At 43.6% G+C, this 19825-nt stretch overlaps 1 protein-coding gene across 1 annotated transcript in view; it reads left to right on the plus strand.

The window, feature by feature from the left end:
* The window catches only part of ESYT3 (extended synaptotagmin 3), a 29324-nt gene extending 10283 nt beyond the window's left edge, over positions 1 to 19041 (plus strand). The window contains exons 5-22 of the mRNA XM_040069633.1: positions 2239 to 2305; positions 2899 to 2988; positions 3995 to 4050; positions 6599 to 6719; positions 7624 to 7797; positions 8325 to 8407; positions 8808 to 8856; positions 9493 to 9582; positions 10439 to 10501; positions 10596 to 10664; positions 11911 to 11976; positions 13314 to 13400; positions 14244 to 14393; positions 14906 to 15339; positions 16225 to 16314; positions 16832 to 16963; positions 18334 to 18439; positions 18988 to 19041. Of these exons, the coding sequence (XP_039925567.1) occupies positions 2239 to 2305; positions 2899 to 2988; positions 3995 to 4050; positions 6599 to 6719; positions 7624 to 7797; positions 8325 to 8407; positions 8808 to 8856; positions 9493 to 9582; positions 10439 to 10501; positions 10596 to 10664; positions 11911 to 11976; positions 13314 to 13400; positions 14244 to 14393; positions 14906 to 15339; positions 16225 to 16314; positions 16832 to 16963; positions 18334 to 18439; positions 18988 to 19041 (1981 nt within the window). The remainder of the gene's footprint in view (positions 1 to 2238; positions 2306 to 2898; positions 2989 to 3994; positions 4051 to 6598; positions 6720 to 7623; positions 7798 to 8324; positions 8408 to 8807; positions 8857 to 9492; positions 9583 to 10438; positions 10502 to 10595; positions 10665 to 11910; positions 11977 to 13313; positions 13401 to 14243; positions 14394 to 14905; positions 15340 to 16224; positions 16315 to 16831; positions 16964 to 18333; positions 18440 to 18987) is intronic.
* Positions 19042 to 19825: the final 784 nt, after the last annotated feature.

Genomic DNA, 19825 nt, shown 5'->3' on the forward strand with positions numbered 1-19825 from the left:
TTTTCTTACCTCTCTACTCTGTGTAATTCTGCATGTTCATCTCCCAAGCCCAAAGGTAGGCAAAGCACAGTCTGTGTTAAAAAGCCCTTGAGAAGGTTGGGCCAAAGGGGGCTTTCAGCATGGGGGGCCATGAGAAGATGGGGCCCATGGGCAGTTACTTTACCAAGGGGAGCTGCCCAGGCTTTTTCTAAAGGGACATGCAGACATCCAGGTTAGTTAAACTTGTCAGCTCTGGTAACAACCCTGCCTTCTGCCAGTGGATTGCCTTTGTATCATAAACACTGGGCCCAGATTTCCCAACCAAGCAGGGGAGAGACACAGACATGTGCACTTGAACAAGGTTCTCATCCACAGCACAGGCATATCTGCATCACCTTGTGCAGCTGGTGATGCTGGAGAGAAATGGGTGATCCTTCCACCATCCACAAGTGGGTAAAGCACAGGCCTGTGTAGGGTGGAGAGGTTCAGCCCTCAGCCTTTTAAGTGCTAAGGCTTGAGTTTGACTCAGGTGTGCTCTGGGGTAGGACAGCAGAGAGCACAGCAAGGTTACGCTGCACAGAGGAGCAGATGGAAGCACAAGCAGATGGGACTGGAAATGAGGAATAAACTACTGAACAAAGTTCATCCTTCCTACCAAGCACCCTGGCAGGGGGGCAATACCTTCTGAGGCAGACATAAGGCTCAGGCTCTGATAAGACTTCTCTGACATCTTTACTGGAGAAGAGAGACATCTAGGACTGAGTTGGAAAAGTTTCTGACTGTGTGAAAAGGTAGAAAGGCTGTGAATTGAAACACCACAGCTCTTACTTGTTGTGTTAGACACTTGCAAAAGCTGAATTAAATCCTCTTGGATTAATTACTGCAAACTGTGGAACTAATTTTGGCTTCTCATTTAGAATTTTATTGTAACAATGCTCTATTAGCACCCAGTATGACCTGTAAGATAATGTCAGAATTGTAGAAGTTAACAAGCATAAAATAAGTTTAATTATGCCACTAGCTTTTAAGAAAGATTGTGTTAATTTCAGCATGGTTTATGAGGTTGGAAATAAAAAATGAGAATGCTCTAACATTAAAGGCTTTATTCTGTGTGTTATGAGCTCCTGAGATTCTTTTAGGTGGCTATCTGCAAACAAATATACAAAGAACTTTGCTTGCAAAATTGGAGGCAAATTCACAGGGTTGCACAGTCTTGGCACGTTTTTTTGGGGTGGGAGGGAATCTTTATTTGCAAATTACAGTTTGAATTTGTGGCAACTGCAGCACTATTTGCCCATATACCTGTGGTCAGAGCAGAACTCCTGCCCTTTTCCTTTGATTATGGAGTGAAGCGCATGCAGGCAGCAAGCGCAGCACATTCACTGCTGCAGTATCTTTACACCCTGCTTTACCTGCAGGGTGTTTGTGTGTCTGCAGCCAGAGCTATTTCTCAGAGGGCTGAAAGGGAACTTGGTAGCTCCCTTCAATTGTTTTCTGCCAGAGGCATCAACAGATCTGTGAGGCTGTGCTCCACGGGGAGTGGCTATTGGTTTCTGCAAAAGGTGATGTTTGTACTTTAATAAAAGTCTAAGGTGCTTTCCAAATTGCCAAAGTACTGCATTCAGCATTTGCTTTATTTAAAGCCTGATGTTCTCCATGGCAACTGACCAAAATCTGATCTAAGTTGTTGTCTTTGAATTCAGCCTCAAGGAAACCAGGTTATTTTTAATCATAAATTTGTACTTCAAGTGGGCTTTTGGGTTGTGGGCAAGGGTGATCTATGGCTTTTTGGGAGTGGGCAAGGTGGGAAGCCCGTAAGTAATGGCAGGATGGCTCTGCACCAGCTTGGGTGCTGGGTCAGCAGGGTATGGGGTGGGATCAGGCTTTTGGCAGAGAAGGGAGCAAGAGGGCGATTTGGCAATTGCTCTGACCTTGAATTTTGAATGAGCATATTGGTCCCCTTTTTGGAGTAAGCTTGCTTCAGCCAACCACCAGTCTTAAGAATGGAAAAATAACCTGGAAATACAGATGTTGCTTCAATGTTTTACGGGTACATCAATATCCCAGCTGACTGCAAGGTTTCTCTTATGAGAGATCTGACCTTTATTCAACTTCCCTTTTTCAGTCACTTGAAAATCCATCTCTGCTTGCGGGATCATGTTGTTAATCCTTAAATTGATTTCATTTGTGCTCTGTACAGCCCCAAATTTCTCATGGGACTATTGCAAACTGTGGAATAATGTGAGAATTTTCTTTCAGTTACATAGGGGACTGTGAGATTCACATGGACATATCGAAATTTAATCTTGGCGTGAAAGGTGTACAGGTGCGTGCAGTGCTAACATTGTCTGTTCAAGGCTGTGTGGGGCAGGAGGTAGAACCTCCCAGTGGGTAGGTCATGACACTTAACTGGGAAACCAGCAGCTATCAGGCTTGGAATGATTGGCTTTATCTCCTTATTCTTGGCTGGGGCAATGAGGCCTTCCATGGAAAGCACTTAAATTCCAATTCCAAGCTTCCTAATGTGACTCTTAAACAGGGTCGGTGCTGGAGCATTGAGTATGTGTAGGCCAGCAGCTGCCACTGGAGCCCAGAGGAGCTCAGAGTGTCGTGAGAGAACTTCAAAAGAACCATGATGTTCATAAGCTGGTGTAGATTAAACCTGTTCTTGGAATGTTGAAAGCCAGTAGACAAATGGCTCCATTGTATGGCAGGATTGCAGAGAGCCTCTACAAACACAGATAAGCATCGCCTGATACCAACAGCAGTGGTTTGGGGGAAAAAGTTTTTTTGTCATTAAATTCTAAATAAAATTACTTCAAGTAGAATTTCTAAAATTATCTCCATCACTGAAAAGCACAGTTTTGAAGCTGCATCATGAGGGTACCGTAACACTGAGCTTTCCCGTTCTGGTTGCAGTTGTACGGGACGTTGCGGGTGATCCTGGAACCTCTCCTAACGGATGCGCCTTTCGTTGGAGCAGTGACCTTGTTTTTCATGCAGAAACCGGTGAGTCAGGGGTGGGCTGCTCTCTGCAGGCTTCTTGGTCTTTGGTGAGTGACACAAGCTGTGCATCACTGATAGCTGCATAACTGTGAATACCTCACAGTTCTGGTGCTTAAATGACAAATGCCTAATTGTTCAGTGTCCCCCTTGAATTCCATGAGGATGTGAATTAATTCACGCTCTACTTTTGGAGTAGTGTCTAAACAGTCACTTGCTTTACTCTAAGAATGGGAGAACTGTCTTATGGTGGCAGCACAGGAGTTGTTTCTGCAAGGTTTCTGGCTGGTGGATCTTCCCATTCATAGATTTTAAATGCAGTCATTTTGGAGCCCATTCAGTTATGGTTGCCTTTTGCAAGCTTGCCTGTTTAAGGTCATGTCCCTCGTACTCAATTGTGGTTTAACAAAATATGAAAAGCCTTCTAGTCTTGTAAGAATCAGTTATCTTACAGCACACAGTTTTTCTTGTGGTTTATGCTCTGCTTGAGTTCATGAAAGTCACGCATTTTTGATCTTGAATGAGGTGTTTTTGTGTTTAGCTGTAGCAGCATTATTCTGGCACATGAAAGAACCTCTTTTTGTTTATTGTATGAATAGGAATACATACTCCTGAAACCGGTGGTATTTGTAAATCCCCCTACCTCAGGGCATAGGCCAAACCCAAAGTGAAAGGATGAAAAAACAACTTGAAAGTCTTACTAGAGCTGCTGATTTTCCTTCGTGGCCCCAGGGCATCTGCCAGTGGCCAATGCTAAGGGCTGAATGCTGACTTTCCTTCTGCTTACAGGTTAAATTCCAGTGATATCCTCAGTTCAGGATGGCAGATAAAATAGATAAGGGAATTGATACCAGCTGTTGACTCTAATGTACAGATGCAACTGGTGGTGCAGGTTTTCCTTTCTTTAGACATATGGCTTTGTTCTAGAAGCATTTCCCTTCAAAATTCTACATTTATTTTGAAATAATTTTTAATAGACCTGTATAATATTTTCTCCCTGATCTTGTTGTAGCATTTGGAAATCAACTGGGCAGGCATGAGCAACCTTCTGGATGTCCCGGGGATTAAGTGAGTATCTACTTTGCTTTAATTTATTCTTTGAAAAACCTGGAAGTTGGGATGTAGTTCTTGAGTAACCATCAAAGCTGTTGTTGACAGCACTGTGTGCAAGGTGTTGTGATGAAGTTCATCCCATCCTATCTGGCTGTGGCAAAACCTGTGGAGGGTTCTTATGTTCTGTCAAAACTGTTTCAATCACTTCATTGCATTTAGGATGGAAATAGTAAATCCCCCAAACAACAATGAATTATAAATTAAAAAAAACAAGCCCTTCTGTTTCCCATGTGTCAGTTATTTGCAAAGGTAGATGAAGTAGGTTTAGACTGGCAGTCTGCTTATTTTTATTTACAGTAAAGTGTAAAAAGGCAAGGTATCACAGAGTTGCAGTCCGTCTGACAAACTCAAGTACAATCCATGATAAAGAGAACAGCACTAGATTTATAAGGAGAAAAGTTCTTTTCTTCTGTGTAATCTGCTCACCTTTTAGGTGTAGCTCTTCTCCAGTGCCTCTTGGGTTAATATTACAGACATACAACTTGCACAGCAAGGATGAAAATCTTAGTGGGTTTTAGTTTCAAACTGTTTCACCAGATTGGGGGATTCATTTTGTCCTTGCTCTTTGGTGTCAGGAGAAAATTCTGTTGCACAGGAGGAAAATGCATGGGGTTACACAGCCATTGCTTTTCTCCCTTTCACTGCAGATGCAGACACTTCTGTTCCTCTCTGCTCCCCTGCAGCTCATGGTTTGCAGACTCATAGGAAATGTCTGGCCACTTTAGGTGCCAGTTTATGCCTTAAAGATCCTCTGAAGGCTTTTGATGTTGAATGAAAGGACGCTTCTTTTTTCTCTTAATTTGAGGCCTGAGTGGCCTTTTGCCCTTAAGTTTAGCCTGAGAGCTCCAATGTTTATCAGAGGAATTAATCTGTTCTTTTCTAATTTAGTTTCCCTAATCCTTGCAGGGAGAAGGCATGTAGGTGTTCCAGCCTACAGCCTCTCATATAATTAAGTGCAAATTTGGTGTCCTAAATTTTTACTGCCTGGTTCTCCCACAGGGATTTGCACAGAGAAACCTTTGCTTGTTCCTCAGCAGTGCAGTGAAAGCTGGGAGCAAAACACGCCTGACCATGGATGGGCTGTAGTACAGGTTGAACAAGAGCCCTCCTTGTCAAATGAATTTGGCTCACATAAGATAGCAAGGAAACTGGATGCAGTCATCTGTCCCACACATGCAAGCTGTGTTTAGTTGGGTGTACCCTGAGACTTGAGAGAGGGGACAATTTTGTCACATTCCTGTGGTTTTCTTTTTTTTTTTTTTTTAACAGGAAAGCCAAGAGCCCTGACCAAGGTTCCTGGTTTACCATTCAGAGTAGAAGACTTTCCTTATGTTCTTTATCTGTGAATCCAGCATCCTCTGTGAATTGTGACAATTTTGTTACACAGTCAGAACCCTTACAAGCACTAGATCTATCTAGAGGATGAGTCTTTCAGATACTTGGTGCTCTTGGGTTTTCTTCTTAATATTGATTTTGCTCATGCCAGGTTGTAGTGGTGTGTTGAAATCCTCTCGTTAATCACCTGGAGAGTACTTGGACACCCGGGATAGCTGTATAGTTCTTGTACCTGCCGTACAAAAACAGCAGTTGTAAAGAAAAGATTTGAACTGGAAAGCTAAAAAAGGGCAAGTTGTAATTAGCCTGGAAAGCTCCTTGAACTCCAAGATGGTGCCCTCAATACAGTCAGTGTGATGTCCAGTTACTTCAAATGAAATTTTCCTTCTTAGTGCAAAATCTGCCATGATCCAGAACCTTATCTGCGAAATTAGTTCTTTTTTTTTTTTTTTTTTTTTTTTTTTTTTTTTTTTTTTTTTTTTTTTTTTTTTTTTTTTTTTTTTTTTTTTAATGTGTCTGGCTTCTTCAATTTTGCAAGAAGGTCTCAGCAGGTGGCTAAGAGTAGGCAGCAGTGTATATGCTGTGGCCATTTCTAGATTTAAAAACAGACTACCTCAAGGCCTTGAGCTCCCTTTGAAATGCTGAAACTTCCTGATTCCCTTCTCCTCTTGTCCATCTCTGGTGTCATTCCTAAGGAAACCCAGAAGGCATTTGAGTTTGACATGTTTGGGTGTGTGCATGAAGATTCCACACAGCCTAAGCTCCCATTCATCGATTACGATGATGAGCCAGATTCACACCTTGCAACAGGGGTGCTCCATATTGCAAACCTGCACCACTAAATTGACTTTGAATGGCCACTCTGCAGCTCTTTCACAGAGTCATAAACTTTGGAAAAGACCTTTATAGATCACCAATCCAACCATTAACTTAACACTGCCAAGCCCATCACTAAACCATGTGCCTAAGCATTTTTAGAAGTCTTTTAAATGCTCCCAGGTGACTCAACCATTGCCCTGGATGTCCTGTTCTAATGCTTGACAATACTTCTGGGGGGAGCTAGACTGCACCACTCACTTTGCAATGCCCGTTTCTCCCACTATCCCTCATTTTTCCGTTCTGACTTGTGACTGTGGAGATTGAGGTTGCCTTTTTCCCCCACCTGCAGTGTCATGTCAGACTCACTAATTCAAGACTTCATTGCTGCACGGCTGGTTCTACCGAATAGGATCACAGTGCCTCTGAAAAAGAACATGAACATTGCCCACTTGAGGTTCCCTGTCCCCCAGGTGAGTTGTTTCTTCAGTGCCATAGTGTTTATGTACCTGAGTGTGCAGCTGCCACCACGTGGATGCATCCAAGCTCAGTGTCTTCAGATGCCGCATCAGCTCTTTCAACCTGAATTGTGGGCTTTCAGTAGGTAGTATTTCAGAAAGGTAAAAGCAGTGTTGGATAGTTCATAATTTAGGAGGAGGAGATATGTGCACTGGGAGTTCCTACCCTCTCTGCATGTCGTAAGGAGTCGTACTCTGAGCTCATTTACCAATTAAACCTTCAGTCTGTAACTGCAGATCTGTGGTACATGCAAATGAGAAGATAAATGCATAAGCAATGAGTGTCAGGCTATTTAATATTTTTACTGATGCTGTGAAGAGGTGTAAATAGAGAGCTTGGAGGATGACATCTCTTTGTTACAGGAAAAATTCTCCTAAATACTCAGCATATCCAGGTCTTCAATCTCCTTCATCTATCAAATACCTAATACACTTTTTGCATCACTAAATGGAAGTGGAATAGCTCCTATGCAATAAAATAAGAACCTGCCAATGAGTGCTTAGTTCCTCCTTCAGTCAGTGGGAGTTGATCTTTACACTTGATTTGACTGTGGCTGTAATGCTGTGTGCATATGTATGTTTCTGATTTAAAAGTAAATTGAATAATATTTCCTACACAGTTATCTAGACTGAATTGTGCATTTGTTTAAGGGGGCTTTTTTCCCCCTCTAGGTAAATGGTGGATAAAGTGTTTTATTACAGCTGTCACTGGAAATGTACTGCATCAAACTACATGTTTTTGCAGAGCTGTCACAGTGACTAACCTTGCTGCCTGAAATAAACAGTTTTAGGAGGCAGCATATTATAATTACCCAAAGATTGCATTTTCATGACCAATTCTGTATCTTATTTTATCCAGGGAGTAATAAGGGTTCATCTGTTAGAAGCTGAAAACCTTGTCCAGAAGGACAATTTCCTTGGTGCCATCAGGGGGAAGTCTGATCCGTACGCCCTCCTCCGCGTTGGCCCCGTGCAGTATCGAAGCAAGACGGTGTCCCGAGATCTTAATCCCATTTGGAATGAGACTTTTGAGGTACTGAACCTTTGGATCTTTCCATCTGTAGGATACACAGCCATTCACATCCTTGTGCTTGCAGGACCTTCTCTTAGCTGACTGCACTGGGGCTGGTGGACTTCCCTGCTTATTGGTTGAGTCGTTTGTGTCCCTTAACCAAGTTCAAATTTACATTGTAAACTTGAAATGTCATTCAAGTTGATCTGATTTACATGTGTGGGTTTTTGGAGGAGGTGCAAAGCACTCCTTTAAATATCAATCAATGCATCAGTCAGTGCAGCTGCAGGCTGCTCTAGCATTGGTTCCTCTCTGCTTATTAGGAATACCAGTTTGAGGGGTTTAACTTGTAGCTCAAAAACAAGCAAACAATATGAAATATTTTCACCTATGATCAATTGTATTTGTTATGCATTTAACCATAAGAAAGAACAAGGAATGTCCTTGATGTGTTAGATGGCTGTCAAGTGTCATGTTCTTGTCCACAGCCTGAGCCTGAATATGTATATGTGAATGCTTTTTATTTGTAATACCTCTTTCTCCTCCAGTTTGTTGTTCATGAAGTGCCTGGTCAGGACTTAGAAGTGGATTTGTATGATGAAGATCCAGATAAAGATGACTTTATGGGCAGGTAAATTAGCAAGACCTTTGATCAGGGTTCAGTAGCCTTTGCTGTGGGACACCTGAATTATTCATACTGGAAATTTAATACTGTTGGAAGTGGTTCCCTTTGCCCAGATATTGATGCCACCTAATTAGTTCCTTGTGCAACTAATGTTGAACAAGGTTACACTCCTGCAGGGAATCCTGGGAAGTCATTAGAATGATAGTAACTTTAGATTTACTTCAAGTTTATTTTAGTTTTGAAATATTTGAAGGTGGAGACTTCAGGAGTATAAGTGCATTCCTGCACACATGTACACAGGTAATGTGGAGAAGTTGTTATTTGGAACAGATTTGAGAGTGGGCTTTTTTGGTGGTTTATGCTGTATGCCTCAATATACATTGAAATATTTGCTTTTGCCTTTCAGCTTGCTGATAGGCCTAGTGGATGTAATGAATGACAGAACTGTTGATGAGGTAAAGATCACAGCTTATTTCTAAATGTGGCTGGTGGTATATGCCTCCATGCACTCATTTGTACTGCTCCTCTGCTACTACAGTGTTTCTTTGCACTTAAAGCTTCCTTGCACACTTGCACTGCAGTATCTTCACAAAAAAATAACACCAAAGTAGCCATTACAATAATTTTTACGACCAGGCTGGTAACCCCAGAGATCCCTGAGGCTACACTGAGCCAGCAGTGGGCTATCTGTTGATACCTTTTGTCCCATGTGTACCAAATGTTTTGTACAAAGCTGCAGATAAAGTTTGGTGAAGCAGCCTGTTTGCTGAGGGAAGAAATGATCTGGCTTTACTGTGGTTCATCCTACAACCCAGCACTCCACAAACAACACCAGGGTGCCTGTCTTATGCTGCTGCTGGCTGGAAATACCCACGTGCTTTGCCTGTGTATGGGCATCTTATTTTAATTTTCTTCTGCCTTGTACCTAAGTAGATGGACGTGCTACAATCTAAGTGTCAAAAAATCAAAGCTACGGTGCTCAGAGTAAAATTCTTGTTGTCTATTGTGTGTAAGTCTCAGAGTGTGCAACACATCTATAAAAGCTCCTCTGCCTCTCAGTTCTCAAGTTGCTCTTTGTTATCTCCATGTAGTGGTTTCCCTTAAGTAAGACGACAAGCGGACACTTGCATTTAAAACTGGAGTGGCTTTCCCTAGTAAACGACCAAGAAAAGCTACATGAGGTGAGTGTATTTGCTTAAAGGATTCAGGTACTCTGATCCCTGTCCAGTCATCAACAAAGGAGTGTGTAAAATTAGAAACCCCAGGCAAACTCACGGGAGTTTATTTTTGTCTGGCAGAGTTTTGATGTGATTCCTTCCCTGCCACTCCTGCAGAGGAAGGGCATTTGCTTGCCCCAGGTCTCTTGGTAATTCAGGAGTAACTCAAATCTGGCAGCTCTTTTTGCTTGAATTAGGAAACCTTTGTTTGACCCACCGCAAAGTGGCTTCTCAGGGGGTCTTTCACTTTTTTTCTCCTCCCTCTTAATCTAGGAATTGTGGAGGACCCTGGACCCCTGAAATAATCTGTACTAGTCATAGACAAATACCCAGCACTGGTGCTTGGTAGGGCCGTGTTTCCAAACGGTGTGTTGTTTATCCAGCAGAACTGCTTGGATAAAGCCCATCTCCCAAAGAGGCTGTTTCATCATAACCAAGAAAAAACATTTGCGTTCCACTGAAGTGAATAAAATTGTTCCCAGGCTTTGTTCTGCTGACACTGGATTCATGCTGATGTATGTGGTTGGACATGTTTTTATGTGTCTTGCTGCACTGGGGAACCCAACCAGTTCCACACTGAGAGATTGACAAACATTAAAGGCAATGAATTGAAAAAAGTTACACATCTTCTTACTGGTATTAGAACTGTCGTGCTGTGTTGACTTGGGCTCCTCTAAACTGCGAGTTTTAAGAGAAAGGCAGAGAACTGCTTAGCCTTCAGAAGCTGCCCTTGGAATTTTGCTATGTTTTGCATTGTTCTGGGTGGGTAATCATGACTTCTTTGTGTTTTGGTTTGTTTTATCTTTCCCTGCCTTTACAGGATAAGAAGGGTCTGGCTACAGCAATTCTGATTGTCTACTTGGACAGCGCCTTCAACCTTCCCGTAAGTACAAATCCCACACAGCAGCCTTCACTCCTAACTTCCTTTTTTTAAAGACAACAAATTAATTGTTTTAAATATTCTTTCACTACTTCAGAAAAACCACTTTGAGTATTCAAATGGTGAATGTGGAGCAAAGAAGATCAAAAATAACAAGTACCTCAAGGTAACATTTATATTCTTCTCCCATGCTTGCAAAACAATGTTCTGGATTATGTGGTATCATAGGAACTGAGACTGGCAATGGTTAAAAAGAAATAGTCTCTCCACTGTCAGAATCTAAGTGAGCAGGGGTTCAAAATAGTGATTGAAAGCCCACCCCAGTGAAAGTCTAGCCAAAGTGGGAACGCAACATGGAAATGTTTGATTGTGTGTGTGGTTGTCTTTCTTTCTTTCTTACGCAAAAGGGAGCCTCCAGACATCAGACCAAGTCATAACATCCTTTCTGCTGCTGCTGCTCTTTCTTCCCTTGCTGAGCTGTTCCAGCATGACATTGAGCTGGGAGGAATATGCTTCCAGCATATTTGTGATAACTTTCCCAAATTTGTGGTAACTTTCCTGTCCACTGGAGACCTGACCACCGGATTCCTCCCCCCTTGGCTTTAGAGGGATTCAGAAGTCTCTCTGTCATTCGTACCTTCTCTCATAGCTTCTGTTTCCTTTTTCCCCCAAATACTGCATTTTGCTGCTGTGATGTAAATGGCAGACACAGGGAAGAAAGTCTTTCTCCCTTCTTTCCTGAACAGGCTGCTCACAAGTACAGCCCCCAGCTATGGAGTAAGCTTCCCATTCTCTCCAAGTAGCTCCTCTCTAAATACCATCTTTACAATTTAGATGAGTTACCAGCACTGTGATACACATCACATTCAATAATCCTTAATTCTGGACCTCACAGTGTGCACTTTCTATGTAGTGTTGTGCCAAGACCAGATCTTCAGCTTTAACTTCTATAGCATTAGTGCAAAGAGGTGCCAGAGGTTCAGTATTGTTGCCTCCAGACAGGAATTGTTATTTGATGCCAAAGACTCACTTCCAGCTGCTTTGGAGCAAGTCCTGAGCCTTGGAAACCAGTTCTGAGAGTCCTGGTTCAGTCAGGAAAGATCAAGATTTCTCACTGAGCATTCAGGTCTCTTCTCTGTTTCCTCCCAGCTTCTGACAAATTTTTAACTGCTCACCTGTTGAGACCTAAATGCATAAAACTTTGGCTTAAATGTGTACTCCTTATGGTGGAGGATAAGACTGCTGAGTTATGGCTGGAGGCCTTCCTGTGTGCTACACTCCTCAGATGTCCCACATCCAGAAAATACTGTCAGTTTTCCAGCAACTTAAGAGTGGTTTGATATGGCTTCCTGAAAACTATAAATTTCTTAATGCTTTTTTCTGTCATGTTTCTTCCTTGTATTAAATGACAGAAGATGGAACGAGAACCTTCCTCCTTTGTCCTGCTCACAGTTGGGAACAAGACTCAGAAGAGTAAGGTGAGGCTGTTGAATTCTTCTGCTTTCATTAGATACTTTCCATCTTATGAGTGACTGTCTCCAAGTATCCCCTAGGAAGGGAAGGACTTCTTGTGAAGCTGTGAAGAGCTGTAGTTGTAGTGATAGCTGCAGAACCTGGGAGTGGAACCACTGTGTCACTGAGTTGTGGTGATGGAGGCTGTCAGATCAGCTGCTGAATGAATACATGTGTAGTGTACATGCCTGTGTCCAAGAGGTCATGTTGACCCAGACACTCTAGTTCTATAAATCTCCAATCCAGCTCATGGTTTCTCAGAACAGGGTATCATTTGCATCAAGCTGGCCTTTATTCCTTTCTCAGAGTCTTTCCTGGCTCCTGTGTATCATAGTTTTACTGGTTTTTGTTTTGTCGTTTGTTTTGTTTGGATTTGTTTTTAAACCCAGACAGGATGGATCTGCACCTCCTCCACTCCACTTTCAGTTCATTTTTTGTTATTTAAAAATTACATTTGCCTCATGTGTATGAGCAACAGCTGAGCTCTGCCCTCCCAGTAGCTGCCATGTTCACTGTCCTGCAGCTGGATGTGAATGAGCCCATTGTTCTTTTGGGCTCCCAACAAATAGGAGTGAATCCTGTTGGCTACACACGAGCGTACAGAGCTGGCACCTCTTCTCCTTTGTTCCTTCCACCTGCTCCACCCAGAAATTGGGTTCTATTTGCATTTTTACCTTTTGTGGCTTTCCCTTTCCCTACCTGCCTCTCCTAAGCTAGGTCAGGCTTCCAGGCTTTCCCTGCTCCTTTCCACTTGCTGCCAGCACTCATGGCCTGGCAGGGACAGCTGGTTTATGGAGCAGCCCCAGACCCCGTGGGTGCTTTTCATACTCTTTCTTCTTTGAAGTGGATGGTGCTGAAGCTGTGCCCTCCTACTCTTCCCATGAGTTCTACACCCCTGAAACTGCCCCTGCAGCTTTCCTGCTCTTCCCTGTCAGCTCACTGCAGCTTTAGGAACAGGCTCAGAGTGCTGCAGGCTGGAAGCAGCACTCTGCCTCTCCCTGGGTGGGAAGGTGGGAGGGAGGGAGGGGTGCCTTGCTGCAGGTGAGGCAGGCTGCTGGTCCAGGCAGCACTGGTGGGGCCAACTGCAGCTCACCAGACTTGTTCTTTGGCATTTCCACGCCCCAAAGGACTTGTTTTGGTTTTGCCAGAGACTTCGCTTCCATTCGCTTCTGACCTGGAATTTCCAGTCACTCTATAGAGCTGGCACATTGCATCTCTGAGGGTCACCATGGCCCTCTCTGGTGATCAGTGTCATGGATTCTTTGCTTCTCAGAGACTAAGCTAATGTATGTTCTTGTTGCAGACCTGCAATTTCAGCAAAGATCCCACATGGGGCCAGGCTTTCACCTTCTTTGTCCACAGTGCTCATTCCCAGTCACTCCACATTGAGGTGAGAGAAAAGCCTTTCCTTTGAAGACCAACTGCACATCTATAGGAAGAAACGTCTTCTATGGAGACATGGAGCTCAGTGCTGGTTGTTTCTCTGTGGGATTGTCACATACGGGGTTCTTCCTACTAAAAGGCAGAAGAAGCACCTCTTGCACAGACAATTCTTTATTAGGTGGTGGTATCTACCTTTTTAGCTATCCACCTTTGCCCTAGCATCATGTAATGTGCAATATCTTAGTTCAAAATGTTGGGTGTTTCTGGCTGCAAAGTACATTTCATACAGGTCTGTGTGTAGTAAAGACATCAATATTTTGCTGTCAGAAATTGCAGTCTTCATGATTCTCAACCAGACCCCTACCTCTTCACCTCTGTGTTCTGGCTCGTTAAGCAACCCTGTCTCTCGTTAGCACCATTGCAGTCACAGCCAGCTCTGTGGCTGGTCACTTGGATCCAGAAAGGAACTGAATTTGGAAGATGTATTGAAGTTAAATAGGCTAACAAACTATTACCTAAAGCATATGTAAAGACTTTAGACCCAGTTGCCATCTCAGATGCTAAGGACATTTTTCCCAAAGCATGCAAGGAAAATCAAGTAAAACTCAGGGCATGTTTTTTTCTGCTAAAGCAGTTCTTTTCTCTGCATAGTTAGAGATGGGATTTTTACTCCAAATGTACTAACTTGTTGCACTCCTGAAAGAATGGCATCACCCATTTGGATGTAACCATGCTGAAGCAAATAAGCTAATTTTAGTTTCTGTCTGAAATACCTTCTTGCTTTGCTGTTCCCAGTGGTGTGCTTCTCACTTTGCCAGCTAACAAAAACTTGTTTTCTTCCATCCCCCAGATAAAAGACAAGGAGCGAGATAATGCCCTGGGAACTTCAGTGGTATGTCTCTCCCACTTACTTAAGGACCCAAACATGACTCTGGATCAGAGATTCCAGCTGGACCATTCCAGTTCAGACAGCTTCATTAAGATGAAACTTGTATTGCGGGTGAGTTGTTCTTTTCTATATTCACTCGGTTCCCCCTGCAGAAGTATCCAGTTGTAACCAGGCAAAAGAGATGAAAGGAGTGTGTGGAGAAAAGCAAATCCAGCTTTGCTTCACAGTTGAGTAGAAAGTAGAAGTGTGACAGGGTATTTAAGTGAAATTAGGACTGTATGGTGGAGTTGAGAGATATCCCTGAGGCTTCCTAAAACTTAGTGCAGTGCCATGGCTGAAAATTTTCTCTCAACAATAGAGAGTTGGACAGAGCTGGGGATATCAGCACTAATGCTTAGGAGTTGTTTCCTCATTGTGCTCTGGATCAGTGCTTAGGCACTTCTGAGTACCAACACAGTGGGATGAGAGGAGAGAACACTGTGAATCCCAGGGGCCCCTTTCATCTCTAATGGCAGGTTCCTGCTGTTACAGTTTTGTGGTGAAATTTCCTCCTGGGTGGTAATGCTGGCATTCACCCTAGTGCTATGGGAGCAGCACTCACTGTCTTCCCTTGTGATTTTTAGGCATTGAAAGTTGAAGAACCTGATCCACAAAGAGTCAAGGCTGGTGTCAATGCCTCGAAGCCAGGTCCTGTGCATGTCATGGAGAAGGCTGGAAACCAGCAGAAGTTCTCCTCTCCACCACGGGTCTCAAAAGTACCTCCCATGAGCAAAGACTCTGCAGCACTTGAATCTTTGCCAAAAAAGGACAGTGGAGAAGACCTGGACGCTAAAGACAGTTCAGGAGCCCCTGTAGCAAGTGAAACTGTGTCTGGCCCTGAAGCAGAGGGCAAGCAAAATCCAGAGCATGGCCCACCATCAGCATTGCCCAGCGGAGCAGTGGCCATGCCCACACTGCCTGTCCTGCAGGAAATGAGGGTGGCACCCAGTGTCACTTCACTGGGGTCCCTGCCTTCTTCCTGCTTTGAATTAAGTAGCAGCAACCTGGACATTCATAAGTAGGTGTTCTTCCAGCTGAATTGTTCTTCTCTGGGGAAATTTTAGCAGTTACTGTTGCATAGAGGTGAATTCAAGGCTGCTAAATCATTTGCAGTCTTGGGTCTCAAGTCACCCTACAAAGAATTGACCCAAGTATTCCAGTCAACAGTGAAGTAAATTACAGAGCACTGTCAGAGCAGGTGTAAAGGGAAAGCACTCACTCTATGGCTCTCTTAAGAGTGCTGCATGTGTTGGCTTTATATTGTTGAAGAGCTTCTCAACACTCATTTAGCAACAGGATATTGGAAGTCTGAACATCTCACTTCTGAAATAACTTAAACGCTTGATCGGTACCTCTGGTTGCTTAAAGCTCTGACTGTGTTTATCCAACACATTTTAAGACTGATAATGCTGTCAGCAAAGTTTCTGTGGATATGTATGCTGGTGTGTGTCCTTCCCAGAGTGCTCAGTGTGAGGCTGGTCTGTCAGGCAGGATGGAGAGGAGGATTTGTCCCTCCTGGGGCACAGAATGGAGCTTGTGGAATCCTTAATCAACAGAAGTTACAAAGATCCACCTTGCTTAACAGAGCATCAGAGTAGTTACAAACCTGAACATCAAACTCCGCTCCAGCTGCAGTTTGGTGAATTGGTGACTGGTGAATTCTCTGGCTCTGAACAGGACTTAATTTATAAACTATTTTTAAGCAATGTTTTGGATTTTAAGCCAATTTAATAACACATAGAATGAAATATGAAAAGGGTCCCATTTTGCATATACAGACATTCCCGAGGGAATGTGTAACACACTAACCTGTACTTTGCTGCTCCATCTACACTGGGCCATGTAGGGGCTTTTTTGTTCAGTTGCTGTGTTTTGAAAGCCTTGGCTGTGCAATGTCTTGCAGCGGGACTGAGATGCCTCTGGGGGAGATCCAGCTGACGGTGCGTTATGCTTCCATTCGGCAGAGCCTCGTCGTGCTGGTCAACGCCTGCAGGTAATGCTCGTGATGGCTCACAGAGGGAAGAGCTCTCTGAGCTGTGTCAGTCATCCAGCAAAGCTGGAGCAGAGCCACGTGCAGCAGGAGATGCCTTAGCACTGCCTGGCTTCCAGCTGTGCAGCCTCTCTGTGCCCAGCTCTGGTCAGTGCCAGCAGCAGGTCGGGCAGAGAGCCCAGCGAGTTGTGCTCATTGCAGTAGATACTTCAGCTGTCATCCACCCAAAATTTCCTCTGAACAGCCCTGGTGTGTGTCTTGGGGTGTTGGGTCAGGCATCATGACAAGGATTGATACCTGTGACTGAATATGTCATTGTTAATGTAGGAGCCCCAGTAAATGGCCACACCCTCAGGAGTAAAAATTTTAACTAAGCAACCTTAAAGTTTTATTTGCTTATGTTCCAACTCCTGAGATGAATGTTTTTGGCCTGTGAAGGGTTGGTCTGATTCCAAGAGAGGCAAGGTATTAAAACACACAGTGGAGAACCTGCCTTGCTTGTCTGTATTCCTTTTAACAGAAACTTGGTACCCTCTTCCAATCGTGGAGTCGATCCATATGTTCGTATCTACCTGCTTCCAGACAGAAGATGGACAAGCAGGAAGAAGACTTCTGTTAAGAAAAAAACTCTGAACCCCCAATATGATGAGAAGTAAGAAAATGTAAATTCTGATTATGGCTGGAATAGTTATGATCTCTGCGTAATGACAGGGCTTCCTAATGTGTGCTGCTGTAGCTCATAAGGACTCTCTTGCAAACATTTGCAGGTTTTCTGAAACAAATGGCACTTGGACGATGATTTATAGTACTTGGGGCTGGCCTTGCTCTGCCTGTGGTGTTGTCAGTCCCCTGGAAGGAGTGTACACCTTCTTCCCTGCCCCCAGGCTGCATTTCCTTCTTTGCAAACTGACCTTCTCCTTTAGTGCTTAACTCGCTGCCTCTGCCCATTCGGGTACTCCCAGAGCCTGCTGCTCTGTTCACACTGCTTTGCCTGATGATTTTTCTGACATCTTTCCAAAGGTCCAAGGCAGAAGTACAGAGCCTTTTGAGACTGGACCACTCTTTGGGCACACAGGTGGATGTTGTCATCAAGTGAAATGGAATGTGTTTTGCGTAAACCCAAACACAGTAAGGCTTAGAAATAGAGTTCTTTTGAGAGATGGCTTTAATCCCATAATTACAGGAAGGTACACATGAAAATATATGAATATTGTGGCATCCTGGGTGGCTCATATTTTTCCTGTGTTGTGTCCTTTCTGTGTAAGTCAGAAATGGAGATAATATTAAAAACCATTCCTTCTTAATACTCAAAACATCAAAGCTGAGGACTCTGCTTATATCTATTCTTAAGTAACTCCACCGATTTAGTGCCATCCCAGCAGCTGGGAACAGCATCTCTCTTTCCTCATCCTCAGTACTGACGTATCCTGTACATCCTCAGTTCAGGATAATACTTGGTTCCAAAACACGTTGCCTGTTTCACAGCTCTGACTTGAGGAAAAGCTATTCAGGTGGGCAGAACTGGAGTGATTGAGCTTGGACAAAACTCACTTGACATTAGCCATGTGTGCCAGAGACTTGAGTCAGAGCCATTAAGAATTTAATTGCCACAGGTTTCAGTCTTTGTCTGTTCTTGGTGTGGTGCAAGGCTGCTCTATGAACTTGGGGGGTTGGCTAATGACTATTTCCTCTTGAGTAATGAACACTGCATGGAGAACATGCTGATCTTCCATGGAGGGGGGGAAAATGATGTTAAATGGCATTTCATCATGGATGCATGTTTTCCTCCTTCCCCCTGGCAGGGTGGACAGTCTGAACACCGTGTTGTCATCTTTCATGAGGCCTGGAAGAGGTTTCCTGCAATGTGAATAAAACCTCACTCTAGAGTTGCCTTTTCTGTGTGATCCTTCCCTGTTGAAGCTCTGGCCATTGATGCTGTACTCTGTCACTATATTCTGCCTACTGGCGCTCACAGAATTTTACTTTTTGCCTTAAATCTTTCTTTTTAAATTTTATTTCAAGGTTTGAATTTTTTGAGTCTTTGGAAAATGTCAAGAAAAGGACACTGGACATTGCAGTGAAAAACAGCAGGCCGTTCATTTCACAGGAGAGGAAGGAGCTGGGGAAAGTAAGTTTAAAGAATCTCCACTACAGGTACAAGAGACTTGAACACTGGGCTATTCCTGACATCCTGAAATGTGGCTCCAGTAACTGATTCTCAGTAATAGGCCTGGCAATCTCAAAACAACTTTTTTTCTGCCAGATTTTCATCTGAAATGAGGCTGTATCCATGTGGGAGCTGCATGGTCTCATTTCAGAAGGGTGCTCCTGAAGTAAGCCCTGGTTCCTGGGCCCTGGTGCTGCCTGGGTGGGGAACAGCCCCAAGAGCGCAAACACGGAGCTGAGAAAGGCGTGGGACTAAACCCCACAATCTGCCAACAGTGCTTTGAGCTTTCAGTGAACAACCTTGACTCTGTGAAAAGTAAACTGCAATTGCTTCTTTGGTGACAGATAAATTCCCAAGTAGTTCTATAGGAAACTGAGCTGGTTCATGCCTGCACCAGAATGTGGGAAGCCACCTACAGCTGGAAAGTGGGTCTTACTTGGGAGGAGTGGTAGCTTAGCCAATCAATTTATATGAATAACCTACAAACAAATAAAATTTGCTTTTTAAAGGTGCGCATTGACTTGTCCCAGGAGGATTTAATAAAAGGTTTTGCACAATGGTAAGTGCTCATCTCCATACTTCCAAACCCTGCCCATTGCTTTGCTGGGCACTTGTGTGGCTGCTGTGGGAGTGAGTGCTGGGAACTGCGCTGTGTTTGAGGGAGCAAGAAGAATATCTGACCTCCAACGGCAGGACTAACTTGAGCTAATCTGGTAGTTCTATCTAAATTGTGTGTTAATCCATTGGCTGTGCAGTGCCTGCCCTGTGAGACAGCTTTAATGAGATGCCTGTGTCAATTATAGTCTTCAGCACATTTTAAGTTGCCATAAAAGCCACAGGGGCACGTAAGTAAAAGAATTTTGTTTATTAAAGTGACCTTGCAACAAATTTTAACTTGAATAAAGATCTTAACTAAATACTCTGATCAGCAATATATATGTATGATAAAACTTTAATTACAAAGCATTTATAGGAACTATTATAATAAGCCACTTACAGTTTTGCCTGTACGTTCATTGTGGTTCTGAGGTTTGTATGTTCCTGGTCTGAGGCAGAACAGAGAACCAGGCTTGGGTGTTTTTTCACTTCTGTGTCTTTAGTTAATGGCAGGAGCTCTTCCTTCTCCTTCAGTGGAGCCCAAGGAATGTAGTGTGGGTAGTCCAGGAGATTGCCATCTGCACAGGCACTGAGCCAATATTCCAATAGGAAAACCACATTTCCCTGGCCAGCCTCTGTGTCTCAGGGCAATTATGGGAAGAGGAAAAAGGACTCACCCAAAGTCCCTGGTGAAGAGCTGAAGTTTGAGGCCATCTCTGGAGCCTCCTTTGCTGTGCTGCCCGTGAAGCG

The sequence above is a fragment of the Hirundo rustica genome, chromosome 7 (assembly GCF_015227805.2).
Source record: "Hirundo rustica isolate bHirRus1 chromosome 7, bHirRus1.pri.v3, whole genome shotgun sequence".
Classification (NCBI taxonomy): Eukaryota; Metazoa; Chordata; class Aves; order Passeriformes; family Hirundinidae; genus Hirundo; species Hirundo rustica.